Source organism: Cibotium barometz, chromosome 3, assembly GCF_041138505.1.
Source record: "Cibotium barometz isolate CiBa-2024 chromosome 3, ASM4113850v1, whole genome shotgun sequence".
NCBI classification, from domain to species: domain Eukaryota; kingdom Viridiplantae; phylum Streptophyta; class Polypodiopsida; order Cyatheales; family Cibotiaceae; genus Cibotium; species Cibotium barometz.
The window spans coordinates 73,663,009-73,678,992 of NC_141048.1; the positions used below are offsets into that span (position 1 = coordinate 73,663,009).

The 15,984-nt window shown below is 45.8% G+C and overlaps 1 protein-coding gene across 1 annotated transcript; it reads left to right on the forward strand.

Moving 5' to 3' along the window:
• The first annotated feature begins 2,798 nt into the window (after positions 1-2,798).
• On the forward strand, positions 2,799-7,875 carry LOC147640512 (tubby-like F-box protein 14). The gene is made up of 2 exons (XM_086823752.1): positions 2,799-3,417; positions 7,735-7,875. The coding sequence occupies exons 1-2, from the start codon at positions 3,049-3,051 to the stop codon at positions 7,858-7,860; spliced, it is 495 nt and encodes a 164-aa protein (XP_086679878.1). The 5' UTR covers positions 2,799-3,048; the 3' UTR covers positions 7,861-7,875.
• The last annotated feature ends 8,109 nt before the right edge of the window (positions 7,876-15,984 follow it).

The window sequence follows — 15,984 nt, forward strand, 5'->3', positions numbered from 1 at the left end:
ATGCAAGCTGATGTTTTGCAAGTAGATTGCGAAATAACCTGATCACATCATCGTAGAGTTTGTCTGGCTGCCGATAATTGCGTTAGTGGTGATTGAGCATCATATCTATACATGGATGTAACATATCGAACACTAGATTAGCTCTCTCCTTGGATATAGAGGTGCATTGTTTGGAGGTTCTCTTTCCTCCTTCAACTTGACTTTTTCGAGGATGGCCAATGTTAATTTGTTGACCCCATCATGGTTTTTACCTACCTTTCCCTAGTGTCTAAGTCATGCTGATATGACTGGACACCTAGGATGGCACATCCAAAGATGTGTATTTTCTTCAAGTTGGGGTAATTTAACATGTATCTTTGAATTTGTTGACCATCTTATAGTATGCATCCAGTGTAGATGTGGTCTTGAGAAGAGCAAATAGTCATACATTACTGGATCTCATACTCCCTTCCAGAAGCACCACAATAATTGTTCATCGGTCAGCCTTACACCACTGAGAGTTCAAATATTTGAGATGAGAGACATAATATCTCCCAGACTCATGCTCTTATTATTTGATATTGTAGATGTGCCATTGGGTTCTTCACTTATCATTGCTTCTTTACAAAGCTTGGCACAAACACATTCTTAAGCCGAGTAAATTTTCTCTTATCCTTCGGCTTTAGAGTCATATACCATTGGTGTGCCTTTCCACCTAACGTTAGGGAAAATGAATAGATCTTTGTGAGCTCATCAATGGGTCCACATGTTTCACAAATAGACTCAAAGATTTCCATATGTTGGATGGGATTAACATCTCCATTGAAGCTTTGCAACAACCACCCCCTACCTATTTATGTTGCCATTGTTGTTGTGGTTAAGACTAAAGCTAGCTCATAAGTTGTTGGTCTTGTGGTTAAGACTAAAGCTAGCTCATAAGTTGTTGGTCTTGTGGGGTGTGTTAGTCCTCTTCCTCTTCCTCTTCCCCTCCCCCCTCTTTGGGTTGGTTTCTCGATGGTCATCGTCTCTGCCCAAGGTCATGGGAAAAGATGAGATTTGCACCCTTTCTTGTCTTTGTAACAACACAAATTGCATAGAAGCAAGGAAAATAGGATTAATCATCATTTTATTGACGTCCTCCTTTGTAGAGTTGTTTCGTATGCACTTCCTCCTTTTCTAGGTTAGGTCTTACTAGCCCATGGCTTTGTCACACTCAGACAGACAACTAATACAGCACCTTTCTGGCTCTTTCACGCCATGCTTTAAAGGGAAAAGAGATTTAAGCATGTGGCGATTGAGTAAACACATCATATATGCCAGCTAACCTAGAAACTTGAATAGGAGTCTACGAGGTTTAAAAAGAAAATCAATTAATTAATGAGAGGAACCTTTGTGATGGTTTGTTGGATAACTTCTCTAAACCTTATTAAGAGTTTTTTTTTTAAAATTAAATGTTATGGGCCCCTATTCGCATCTTCATTAGTATTAGTATCATCATCATCATTGTCTCTTCAGTAGAGTGCAAAATTGCACATGAAATCAATTGGAAAGCTCTTTAGCACGTATATAGCCAGACTGCAGAAAGCTTGCCCTCCAACACATCCAAGTTGTGCTTTACCCTTTCCTCACACTCATCTCCAATTCTTGATGAATTCTCTGCTTACGTTGTTTATTAACGATAAAGAAAATTGAAATTTTGCAAGTTTCAATTCTTTGTGTGGATGCCCCGTTCTCATTCTCTCTCTCTCTCTCTCTCTCTCTCTCTCTCTCTCTCTCTCTCACTCACACACACACACACACACACACGATACTCTGTCCTCGTTCTTGCACCTTTCCATTTCTCTATGTGGGAGCCCCATTCTCTCTCTCTCTCTCTCTCTCACACACACACACACACACACACACACACACACACATTCTCATCAACTCCTCTCTTATCTTATTGCATAGCAGAGGAAAATGGGGACAGGAGGAGGTGTGTGAAAAGAAATCCATAGCTTGAACGAGTTGGGAGCTAAGAAAAAATAATTGGGAGCTATGATTTTTTTTTTTTTTTTTGCTAGGAGCCATTAGAGCTATAGAAAGTATATAGCACCCTCAACAATGAAGGTGCTATATGGCCACTAGACATATTCAGGCCAGGTGAGTTAATTAATTAATCAAGCCCTATCGAGCTTGATTAATTAATTAATACTTTGGTCTATTCTAAGGTATTAATTAATTAATACCTTAGAATATTGATACCAAGCGGCCACCCCCTCGGGCCTCATCCACACTCTCCATAACCTTCGCGGCCTTGTCCACGCTCTTCATAGCCTTCGCGGCCTTGTCCACGCTCTTCATCTCTCTCTCCGTGTCCCACCGACCACCCCCCTCCTACTGTCTCCCCTTCGCCTTGCCCCAGCGACCATTCCCCTCCCGCCCTCGCCTCGACTACCCGTCCCAGCCTTCACGGCCTCGGCCACCCTCTCCCTCTCTCTCTCTTCGTGTCCTATCAGCCACCCCCTCTTTGGTCTTGCGCCATTGGTCACCCCCTGCGGCCCTTCGACCATTGTATCCCTCTCTCTCGATGTATCCCCTCCCTCTCTTGTCGCGCTCATGCGATCCTTTAATACCTGTGTTCAGACGATTCTACGAACATTTCAGATATTTTTTTTTAAAAATCTTCTTTGGTCGCCTAAGGTTAATAAACCTAAGAAAAATTAAACAAATTTTTAAGGTTCCTTCCCTCATCTAATTAATTAATCTGTCTACAAAATTTTGGTACCATATATTAACAACTAGTATGTAAACATTGTCACTAAAGTACCTTAGATCATCAACTTGGAAACCTACTTAGTCCACCTTTGATCTCCCGAGTCCCCCTCCTCACCATATTTCAAGCTAGCTTTGTTGACACTACTACGCTTTATCGATCATCTCTTCAATCTTGACATTCCACGGCCTGTTCATCAGCGCAATTTCGGTCGATACATGCATTCCCAGTATTGTTGCTTCAGATGTCTCTGATAATACCATCTCTCTGTGTGCGCGCGCACTGTTAGAAGGGGTGTGTGTGCGCATATTCAGATGCCTCTCAAGGGTTTGATCCGGGAGCTTCAAGACATAAAAGATGGGTTTGGGAACATATCCCGGCGGAATTTTGAGGTGAAGATCTTCCCTCTTCAACGAGCAAGATCCCAGAGAGCAGTGCTAGGTGAGAGCACGTACAGAGCAAGCTGCACGTGTCTGGTTGAACAAAGTTGCTGGGCCAACATGCCACCAGAGCTTCTGAGGGATGTCCTACGTAGGGTCGAGGAGAGTGAGGGTGTTTGGCCCAACCGGAAGAATGTCGTGGCATGTGCAGCGGTTTGCAGGGCTTGGAGAGATATCACCCTGGAGCTTGTCAAGACACTCGAGCAGTCGGGGAAATTCACTTTCCCAATCTCGCTCAAACAGGTACCATTTTGCACTTGTCGATTGCTGTTTTTCTCTGATAGATGCATGTGTGCTGCTACTAAGATCTGCATTAGTATAGGGTGTGCTCCAAAATCACCACGAGCACAATTTTTTCTCTCGAATCCACATGTTGCAATCAACGTGGTAGACTTCTTGCAAGACATGCAAGACATGCTGAAAATTGCAAAGGAAAGCATAAACAGTGCCCATGATCGTGCTCATTATTACACTTACCAATGATGGGCAGGACGGCATCTGAGTGTACCATAAAGTCCTGAAGGACTCTAAGACTATGAGGTTTGGCAAGCAATACAAGTTGTCTTCTAGGTGTTGTGGTCCTTATTAGAACACAAAGAAGATAAGTGATGTAGCTTACTGATTCGCAATTTCAGGTGGAATCAAGATTCACCTATGTTTGATGCCAGTCATTTGAAAGTTTGGGCGAAGTTAATGAGATTGTGCTAGTGGAGGAGATCCCCTAATCTTGAGGACATGCCTAGGTATATTCTTGTGGAACTCGAGTCAACGTATTAGACGGTCTTATAATACCATATACTATGAGTACTTGATCAAATGGAAAGGCGGTCTCAGGATGAGGCTACGTGGGAGTCAGTGCATAGTCTGAAGAGTTGTTTCCCGGATTCATTGCTGAGGACATCAATGGTTCGGGAAGTGTGCTACCTCCCAAGTCCCTAGCAAGTCAATAGGTCTAACGTCAGGCTAGGTTAAGCAGGATTAGGTATCTTATGGGGAGTTAGTGGTATTTATGAGGCATAATGTTACGTACCTAGCACTAACTCTTGGGGTTAGGGATTAATCCAGCAGGGTTAGGGGAGACATAAAAATGCAAAGTTTGCGTGTTGTTTGTGTTTTTCAAGGTTGCCTAAGCCAGGTATCTCTCGGTCACCATATCTGTACCGTTTGTGCTCCCTCTTGGACGAGTCTGGGTGGTGGGCATTGTGATCATCTAATGGGAACCAATAAAGTCTGTGATGAAGGTTTGAGAGGTGTTTGACTCATCGTGTCTCCTTGAGTGCTGCCTCACCCAATTCTCCCGATGATGACAAAGCTCCATCAAGTACCAGCCCAAACACCCGTGATCTCTATATTGCATCACTCATGAAAGGGGGCCAAAACCATCTTTGGAAGAGTCAATGAAATCTGCTGCATATCTCATAGTAGACTGGGCATCTGCATATGTAATGTTCCTCTGTCTCAAGAGTCAATCTCCCCAGTCCTGCATATGTAATGTTCCTCTGTCTCAAGAGTCAATCTCCCCAGTCCTGCATATCTGGGCCTCCGTGGAATGCCTTTAGCTCTCCCAGATTCAATCTTGAGGCAGTGGAAGGACACCCTTAACTCACCAACGACAATACTCATCGCATGTGACATGTGTCTGTGAAGATACTCTGGTGCCTCACTGAAGGCATCCTTTGAAACCCTCAAGAAGTGCTCTCTATAGAACTGAAACTTGGTGGGAAGCTCTAATGACAAAAGCATCTTCCTTACAAGTTTACAGGGCACATTTTGTGCCCTGTAAACCCTGGCTCGTAAAACAAAATGTCCATGTCTGACTCATGTGAAGCTGGAAGTCCAGGCATCATTTGTGCCCTGTAAACCCCGGCTCGTAAAACAAAATATCCATGTCCGACTCATGTGAAGCTGGAAGTCCAGGCAAATGATACGGTTGATCTCGTATCAAGAGGGATCCAAAAATGGAGAGCCTAGGCTGTACTAAAAAGGGGGAAGGCGGTCCATCTGAAGACCATGCAGGTCTGTCCAGGATATCCAGCATGGGAGATATAGGTAGAGTCGATAGGCTCGCTAGATCGGCTGGTGTTGGGAAAGTGACCCTATGTAGCTGAAAAGTCTCTTGAATCTGGAACTGGTGGGTGGGGTGGGGTCAGGGGCGCCGGGCTTGTTGGAGTGTAGTGGCTCAATCTAGGATGACTCCATGTTGTGGTCTGTTAGAGGATGGTGCAGCCAAGGCTCTGTGCTCCACTATGGGAGGTAGGTCCACCGTTGTCTGTTGCCTGTGTCAGAAGAAATGGGTGATGGTTGGCGAGGGGGAATGGGTGGTGTCGGGGTTGCGACTCTCTGAGGAGTGACTCTGTGTGTCGACAGAGCTCAAGGAGGATTCAGGAAGAGTCCGAGGCAGGGCAGGGGCCCAAAGCCCTCTCTGAAAAGGCAATGAAATCTCCCCCGGGTCTTGTAGTATAATGGGCAATGGCAAATGTGGTGCTCCTCTAACTCAAACCTCTCGTTGGCACAATCTGCAGGTCCTGTCCTGCTAGGGTATCCTCTCAGCTCTCCCTGTCTCTATCTGAAGGCGGTGTGAAGTTACCTGTAGCTGGCCAACCACAATCTGCATGGAGCGTGACATGTATATATTAAGGTACCTCAGCCTCGGGACACAGCCATCATCTGGGAGCCTCAAGAAATGATCCCTATAGTGTTGCATCTTCGTGTGCAATGGCTCTAACGGTGTAATCCTGCCCTTGTGTATGAGCTTGAGGAAGGGGGCATCTAGATTGTACTGAAGTGGTGGGAGCCGATCCACTTGGAGTCTGTGAGCCTCAAACCATGCACATACAATAGCATACCATGAGGTTCCTGGGCTGTTAGCTGCTGGGATGACTGTAAAGCAAGCCTCCGAAGTTGCGAGGGATGCATGTCCCGGATGTGGTGGATGTAGTGACTGTCTGGAAGAGTGCCTCCATTACCATAGAAATGTTAGAATATTGTGCATCTCAGTGTTTTTGGGACTGTGCCTTGGGTTTTATGTATTCTTCCCTTCATTTATGGGTCATGAGGCTGTCGGCCAGCTCTATATGCAGTCGGCCCACTCCCTAGCATCCCTATATAAAGGGTCTCATCATCACTACTTGTATCCAATCCCTACACATTGTAATGCTCTCTTGCTGGCTATTGCCATTGTAAAAGCCTCATGCTATAATAAAGGTGATCTTGTCAACAATTGCTCTCTCTCTCTCTCTCTCTCTCTCTCTCTCTCTCTCTCTTTTCTTGTCTTCGTGGTGGCGTTGTGTTTCGAGGAAACAAGTTGGTGGGTGCTCTCTCCGAGGTGATTCTGGTATTTGCAGCACTAGAGGGTCCATGGTTGCATCTTCATGAGCTTATCTTCTACAGAATTTTGCACACTATGAGTTGCGGAGGGGGTGTTAGAATATTGTGCATCTCAGTGTTCGTGGGCATTTTTTTGCTGCGCACTATTTGTTGGCTTTGCTATTTTTTTGGATGGGCCATTCCATTGATTATGCCTGTCTATTGTTATACTATTCTTTCCTGGGATTTATTTTCTTGCTTGAACGCATGGATCAAGCTTTGGATCACTTGCAAGGCAGACTGCTTGGTAAGGAAGTTTTTTGCAAGGTAGGTTACGTGGCAGAGGACTCATCCTCAAGTTATTGGTATTGGTAATGAAAATCTCGTATTGGAGGTGAAACCCTTGACTTGCTGCCAAACTTCGTACAAATATGAAAACCCTTTTTGGTAATAAAGAACCAAAAGGGGAGGAATTGCCCATCTTCAGCTCCCAAAGTGGTGTACCTTTACACAGGCACAAGTACATAGCATAGAGCAATTGTATTTATCTTGCAGATGTTTCATTTTCAGTTATGTATTATGTGATGTATGAGTAAGCAAGTATTTAAGGTCTCCGGGTAAATGTGTGCATGTTATAACCACCTTACCAAGGAGTCTATGCTTGTGGGGGTGCCCATCCTTGTTCTAGAGCATGCCAAAATGTTGCAATCTTTAGTGAGTCTTAGCCATAGCTTTTCTTAGTTGGACAAGGTTTGTTCTTCATTTTAGATCTTCAGCACCATACATTCAATAAGTCATGCTTTTGATTTCTTTGACCAACTTTGCGAATTTTCAGTTCTTATTTCTTTGCTGTCTCTTGAACATAGCCTTGCCGTTTTTGTGTTTTACTCCTCGAGTAAATAATCACTACATTGGATACATTATGCAGATAATTTTTGAGATTTCAGCTTTAAAAGCTAGGGGTTAGGGATTAGATGTAATTCAAGTTTGATAGTTTCTATCATTTTAATGCTTATTGTATGGTATGTTTATGAAAATGCAAATGTTGTGATGATAAGCTTTCAGTGGTTTTCATTTACGTTTCGAATCTCAAGTTATTGGCAGTCTTTACTTTGTCTCTCCAGTGCTTCTTATACTGAAGTTTCAAGACTTGAAAAATAGACTTTTGATGACGTCTCTTTATCAAGAGCATATAAAGGTGTGGCGGCTTATTTTTTTTGAAAAGTTTGTGTTTTGACACATTTTTTTTCGCAGCCTGGACCCCGGGATTTCATGGTACAGTGCTTTATCAAGCGGGACAGAACTGCTTCAACTTACTATTTATATCTTGGCTTGTCTGCAAGTAAGCTCTTCATTTGCACTTGTAGAGGCTGGTTATGAGTTAGTAGATGCTTTTTCAAGTATGTTATTCTCTAAAGGAAACGAAGGGCCAAGTTGAGGGTGAATGGCAGTTAAATAAATCCCTTGATTAGCTGTTATTAAAGCCTTTTTGGATGTGCTTCAGCACTCCTTATTTAATCTGACGTGTTTGTGGGTAATGCCTAGCCCAAGTTATTGTTGCCACCATTATCTAATATTGGTCTTGTCCCCACCTTTTACGACAAGGTGGATTAGACCCTCCGTGATACAAGGGGGCATCATACCAATACACCACATCTCCTGCAGAGCCCTAGTAACATCATCATCAATGTAATCCCAAAACTGCAAAAAGAAGGATGGAGAGAGGCCATCATCCCCTGGGCATTTGCCTTTTGAAAGGGTGTGCAAAGCATGTCTCAGCTCATCCGTCAAAAAGGGGCCATCCAAAGAGGCACACATATCCTTTGTAATAAGCTTGGGCATGAGCATCGCATGCCCCGGGCACGGGCTCCCAAATTCCCTGATGCACAAGTCAACTGGGCAATGATCTGATTTGGTAGTACCTGGCAAGATGGCAATAGAGCCTCCTCTATCTAGGCCCCAGTCATCCACATAAAATCTGTCCAACCGTGCAAAGATGCATCCATCCCCGCTTCTACAGTTATGCCATGATTAAGATAAAGAGTTAGGCCTCCTCTGGAAATCATCCTTTGTCCAACAATCCCTGCCATCGAAGGAAAGTATATAAATCTCTTCTAGGAGGCTCTCTCCAAGGGGTGTGCTCTACCCTCACAGCCACCCTTTTTGTCCAATGGCTGCTCAACCATTTTGAAGTCTCCTCCAACAATCCAATGATCAGCTAGGGGTAGTAGTTTTGTGATGGTGCCCTAGAGGGCCACCCTCTCTCCTTGTACATTAGGGGCATAGATATTCAAGATACCCAGCTTTAGTCCCTCTTGCAAAACCATAAGCCGCTGTACTGATAACCCATGCCCAATAACATGAGGCAAAAGTGATGCTGACATTGAAATGTATGCCCCACCTTTGGTCCCATGTGCACAGGACCAAAAAGTGTGTCAAGAGAGGATCTTACCAGTTTTACCACACCGAAACATATCCAATTTGTGCTCTTGCAGAAGCAACACATCCATAGGTCCACAGCATTGGAAGCCTCCCTAGAACCTGCACATTCCATGACATAATCCTCATGGTAAAGAGGAGGTTTTGATTTCGGACCTTAGCAACCACTTGGCCGTAATGTTGTAGAAGGGGGTAATCCTTGGAGCAAAGTCCAATGTGAGCATGTTCACTATGTCCTTGACTCTGCAGTCTCTGCATACGTGCGCAATGCATGGGTGCGCTGTGGGACACCGTGACATAAATCTGCTACACATCCTACAAGGCCTCATAAGCTGGCAACATGTCCTGAGCATCCATACCAAGTGCATCTTGCATATTATCCATCCCAAGCAAGGAGGACTCAACAAAGTCATTCTGCCGTGATGCAACATCCTTTTGTGAGCATGACTCTGCAAAGTCATCACTCTGACCCAATACATAATCACTATGTACATTGTCTTTGGGAATGGCCTCATCTTGTGCCCCAACGTTCCCTCTAAAGGGCGGCCATGAGAGACGACCCGCCACTCGCGGCAAAAGGCTGGCCGAGGTGGAGCAATAGGGTGTGTTGCTTGGGGAGCGTGTTTGCGCGGCCTCCTATGACCCCTAGCCCTAGGGCAATCCCGGGCAAAGTGGCCCACTTGGTGACAGACCTGGCATTGGTCAGGTCTGCCTGACGTCTCCATATGTTGCTTCAAGGGACCATTAGGTTTCGGAAGGAGGACAAAATTCTCAAAAGGCTCATTGTCACGAGCCAACACCATAACCCTGGGAACAACCTCAGCCGAGGCCGTGATTGCCTGGGTAGCAGAAGTGCGAAAACTTGGGATGGTGGGCACTTGTAGGACCAGCCCAAAGGCTGCCCCAATGGCCTCCAACAATGGCCGATAAGCATGAGGAAGGCCTGGGAATTTGAGTGTGATAGGGTAGCGGTTCCGGTCTTCTTCGACAAGGTCGAAGTAGCTAGCGTAGGGTGGGAAGAAAATCTTCCTTGGGCCCAACGGGAAGGGATTGCCCTTGAGCACTTCTGAGGCTGCCTCTTGTCTACTTGGAAGAATCCTCTCGCAAGTAGCATTACATCGTTAAAGTGAAGTGTAGCATGCAAGAGGTTGATTGTCGTAACACGCAACAAAGCCTTCTTTATACCCGGGAGTTTGTGCAATCCCACCTAGAGGAAGAGAGTAGAAGAGAGAGAGAGAAAGCAGATAAGAGTTGACACAATATTGGGTCCCAATTTACCCACAGAAAGAAAACCCCCCCCCCCCCCCCCCCCCCCAGCGCAAGCAGGAGTATTTGCTTATATTAATCTTTTGAGAACTTACAATAAGTATGAAGGATGACTGAGGATTGCCAAACGCAAGGACGATGTAGACCCAACACAGGTTGATCCAGATGCTGTCCAAGCTCCTTTGAATGACACTTCAATGACCACTATGCAACCCCAAAACTGAGGGATGTACATATGCTGGTTGAATGCTCAAGATTCCCTTCGTGGAGACCTGTCAAACCCCAGGGTCACCCCGTAGGAAAAACTTGAAACAAAACCCGAAATCTGCAAAACAAAGCCATAAACTGTGAAGGGGGTGTAGGCCTGACTCACCACCCAACCATGATAGCCGTGGGCAAAGCCCACAAGACCTGGCTGTCCCCACGGAGCCACGAGCTGAGCTAACTAGCAAGACGCACCGACTAGTCTCTACCCCATGACGTCCCATGCCGCCACGGAGCTACCCTCGCGGGCCTCGAGACTGCTGCCAGCCTCGGCTGCATGAAGCAGGTGCACATCTGCACTAGATCCAGGCTCCTGACCACATAGCTCTCGCATGGACTCGCGAGACTCTGACGAACTGACTGACCTTGGCCACCCTTTTAAAGGCTCTTGGCCGGTCACCGGGCGTCCACACTCGGGCCCTCACCCGTCAGGCCATCCCTAGCCCAGCTCGCCAATCAGCCTGCCTAGCTCCAAGCTACCCCAAGCCTCAAAGCTAGTCGTGTGTGCGTGCTGCACACGGTAGATACACATGACATACTGTCACGACCTTCTCTTTTTCTCTGGACAGTATGCAGGTGTGCACGGGGACATGGTGGACAGTGTGAATGGCATGAGTTTGGAGTTAAAAGAAAAAGAAACCCATGTGTGGACAACCCCAAGTGTGAAGGGGACAAAGAGATTTTAATTTAAAAGGTTTTATAACCTTTGGTGGCCCAAAAGCTAATTTGGGAGGCTACTCCACTTTTGGAGGATGCGCCTCTTTCTATCTCAAGCTTTTTGGGAGGTGCCAGCTGCATCTTCAGGCGTGTGCTTTTTCTTTATTAGGAGGGCTGGCTAAAGCTGCACACGCGCTTGGGCTTTTCTCTTTCTCTCTCTCTCTCTCACTTGGAGAGGGCAAGCAGATGACATGGCAGGTGGCGCATAGGGCTGAACAGCATGCCTCCTTCTCTCTCCTTGCAAAAAGGCTGGCAGGCTGGTTGGACCAGCAGACTGTGTTGCTTTTGGCTGGCGGGCAGGGTGGAATGCTGAGACTTGGGTGCTTTCTCTTGATGGCTGGTCAGCAGGGAGCACAGGTGGGCAGACTGCAGGGCAGCGCACAGCTCAGCAGGCCCACCCACGAATGTCTCTCTCTCTCTTGCTAGGAGGCGGGGCTGGATTGAGCATGTTTTCTCTCTCTCTTTGAGGATTGGCAGGGCTGGACATCAGGGAGCGTCGGGTTGGACAGCAGCCTTGCCCATGTGTTTTTTTTTCTCTCTCTCTCTCTCTCTCTCTTTTGGGAGGAGGGGTTTGGCAGCTTGGAGAGTGGATTCCAGGGACTTTTTATGGGCTGTTTTTGGCTGGCTGCAAATTCAGCTATGTGCTTGGGTTTCCGGCTGCAAGTAGAGGTCGCTTGGATGTGTTTTTTGGCATGGGAGTGATGCAAGCTCGCATGGCTGCATGCTCATGGACCAGATTGTTTTCTTCCTGTTGGAAAGGAACAGAGGGACCTACAGTTATGGACATCTCTAGGTTTCCAGGTGTTTCATGAGGGAACAGATAACTAGATGTATGCCGTTGTTGGCACTGTTGTTGAATGGTGCTGTGAATGGTTCTGTATGGAAACAGGACAAAGGTTTCAAAGGGAAACATGCCTAAGGGTTTCATGTGGAAACAGGTCGTAGGTTTCTCGAGAAAACATGTTTATGGTTCTCCAGGAGATAGGTCACATGCAAGCAAAAGGTACAAGAATGGACACATGTTTGGTACAACCTTGCTACTGATTGGACAGGGGATAGGGAATCCATGACAGAGATGGATAGTACCCTTGGAAGGTAGAGAGGGTTGGTACAGGTGTGCCAATTGTATGGTATGTTGGGCTGTGATGTGAGTTCTCTTTTGGGAGACAGTTTGGGAGTCTTTCTTGTGATGCAGAAGCACTGGATGTGTCAGGGTGTGATGGTGTTCATAGGGTGAGAGGCTATGGATGGTTGTGGCAGCCCTGATCATGGGAGAAAGCTTCTGTATGTAAGACCCCATGTGAAAGAGTCTTTTGATGTGAACAATGGCTGGACTTGTTTGTGGATGCCGAGTGGACAAGTAGCCATGATGTAGGGTCTTTGCAGGCTTCAGGAGTTCTACTATGACGGCTGAGTTTCCAGCCTTATTGTAATCAAAGCTCTCTTATAATCAATTAAAGAAATACCGCAAGGGGCGCCACTGCGTTTTGGCCCTTGGGGCGAATTGGTGTCCGTGTGCTGTTTGCAGGAGCACTCTAGCTCCCCCTGTTTGTTTTCCTTTTCTTGGTCCTCAAAGGTGTTGAAGTGTTTTGTGTGCAAGTTGGTTTTTGCACCGCTCTTTGGTTTTGTCTAAAGATCGAGGCCGGTTTACAAGGTTCTGTTGCCGGGACATCGTCGACTTTCTCAAGGAGGCGAGTCTATGGTTGCTTTGGGCGGGACAATCGCCAACTTTCCTAAGGGGGTGAGGTTGTGGTTGTCTCATGAGAATCACATCAAAAGCTCTAACATGTGGAAAGTGAAAAGGAAGTGCAGGAGGCAGTACAAGACTGTGTGTCTTTGCCTGTATGAGGTGAAGAGCAAAAGTTGAAGATGAAGCTCAGGAGAAAAGACACCAAGGACAAGAAGTAGTCGGCCAGGAACAAGAAGCAGTTGAAATGTTATGGTGCAAAAGATGGGTTGAAGGCTATGGCTTTCGACACACTGTCACCGGTGGTATCTTCATGGAGGCTTCATGGGTTCGGAAGACAGTTTCTTTCTATGTTTAGCAGTGGTGATCTACTATGCTTCATTGGGGACTTGTGCTTACCACTTGGGTGGAGTGCAAGTAGGTTTTGGGTGCTTGAGGATGTATCAGATGAGGCTCAGACGGAAGTGGAGGAACTTGATGAGGCTCTTATTCCCGAGCAGATGGTGGCACATAAGGAAAGAAAGGTACAAGGTAAAGTTTCCCGTCGCTATCTTGTGAAGTTCAAGAACTGTTCACCGATGGATGTGAAGTGGATGGAGGAGGTTGACTTAGCAGATTCACCTAAGGTATTGCGGCTTTATCTTGATGCCTTTGAGTTGGAGCCGACTCTTGCTACGGCTCATTTAGGTTCAGCAGAGCATAGGTTTGGAGCATTGCCTGATGCTCAAGAGGGAGGTAGCACCTCCGCTCCCTTGTTATAGACAGGCTCAATTGTTATCTAGGAGTCGCTTGGTGACATCTTTGTATTCACCCGAAGGTACTGGAGGCTGATAGTACATCTGCTTATGGGACTTCTATGATATCGTGTACTAGTCACATGAGATGGTACAGTTGGGTATGGTTCATAGTCGGCCGCACCATGAGCTATAACTGGAACTATGGATAAGTCTATGGAGGGCATAACCATGAGCTATAACTGCAACTATGGATAACTCTATGGAGGGCATAAGTCTTGCGAGTAGTCCTAGAGTTTGCCGGACAGCAGGGAGCGTCGGGTTGGACAGCAGCCTTGCCATGTGATTTTCTTTCTCTCTCTCTCTCTCTTTTGGGAGGAGGGGTTTGGCAGCTTGGAGAGTGAATTCGAGGGACTTTTTATGGGCTGTTTTTGGTTGGCTGCAAATTCAACTATGTGCTTGGGTTTCCGGCTGCAAGTAGAGGTCACTTGAATGTGTTTTTTGGCATGGGAGTGATGCAAGCTCGCATGGCTGCATGCTCATGGACCAGATTGTTTTCTTCTTGCTGGAAAGGAACAGAGGGACCTACAGTTATGGGCATCTCTATGTTTCTAGATGTTTCATGAGGGAACAGGTAACTAGATGTATGCCGTTGTTGGCACTGTTGTTGAATGGTGCTGTGAATGGTTTTGTATGGAAACAGGACAAAGGTTTCAAAGGGAAACATGCCTAAGGGTTTTATGTGGAAACAGGTCGTAGGTTTCTCGAGGAAACATGTTTATGGTTCACCAAGAGATAGGTCACATGCAGGCATAAGGTACAAGAATGGACACATGTTTGGTATAGCCTTGCCACTGATTGGACAGGGGACAGGGAATCCATGACAGAGATGGATAGTATCCTTGGAAGGTAGAGAGGGTTGGTACAGGTGTGTCAATTGTATGGTATGTTGGGCTGTGATGTGAGTTCTCTTTTGGGAGACAGTTTGGGAGTCTGTCTTGTGATGCAGAAGCACTGGATGTGTCAGGGTGTGATGCTGTTCATAGGGTGAGAGGCTATGGATGGTTGTGGCAGCCTTGATCATGGGAGAAAGCTTCTGTATGCAAGACTCCATGTGAAAGAGTCTTTTGATGTGAATAATGGCTGGACTTGTTTGTGGATTTCGAGTGGACAAGTAGCCATGATGCAGGGTCTTTGCAGGCTTTAGGAGTTCTACTATGACGGTTGAGTTTCCAGCCTTATTGTAATCAAAGCTCTCTTATAATTAATTAAAGAAATAACGCAAGGAGCGCCACTGCGTTTTGGCCCTTGGGGCCAATCGGTGTCCGTGTATTGTTTGTAGGAGCACTCTAGCTCCCCGTGTTTGTTTTCCTTTTCTTGGTCCTCAAAGGTGTTGAAGTGTTTTGTGTGCATGTTTGTTTTTGCACCGCCCTTTGGTTTTGTCTGAAGACCGAGGTCGGTTTACACATACCTCCCTTCCTCTAAGAGCTCTCTCTTGAGCTCCCTAAAAACTTAGGGTAATCCCTCTGAAGGGTAGTCAATGTCTCCCATGTAGCATCCTCCTCAACACGTTTCTTCCACTTGATCTTGTATTCAGTGAGTAGCGTATGCGGCAATCGTCTTTCACGAAATCCAAGAATCTTTTCCGATTCGTGTGGCACAAATGTCATATCCTCGACATCTATGATTTCTTGAGTAACTAAGTGGTCTGTTCACCCAGTACTTCCTTAAGTCTACTGACATGAAATACGAGATGAACTTTCACATGAGAAGACAAGTCCAATTCATATGCAACTGAACCAATCTGGTGTTTAACCCGAAATGGTCCGCAGTATCTAGGGGATCATTTCGGAGATCGACTCGTCTGTAAAGTCTCGGAATCTTTAGGAACTTGTAAATACACCATTGTTCCTTCAAAGAACTCTCTCGGTGAACGATGTCTATTAGAATAAAATCTGTCTTTGTCTTGAGCACTTCTAATAGATTCCTTCGCAACTTGTAACATTTTTTGCATGTCTTGCAAAAAAGTGTGCTGCATCATGTTGAAGTCTTGAAAATCCCACGGTAACAGGTGATCTAGGTTGAAATTCGTACATAAGCATAAAAGGACTAAAATTGGTACTCGTATGCTTAGTACTGTTGTATGCAAATTCTAACATAGGAAGATAATCCTCCCATGAACCTTGTCTTTTGGAGACATGTACGAAGCATATCCTCCAAAGTCTGATTCACCCTTTCAGTCTGGCCATCAGATTGAGGATGATATGAGGAACTCAGATTCAAAGTTGTTTTCAACTTCTCAAAAACAAGCTTGCAAAAGTCACTTGTAAACTTAGTCCATATCACTGACGATGTCCTGCGGCGATAAACCGTACAGTCTAAACAATTGCTCGATAA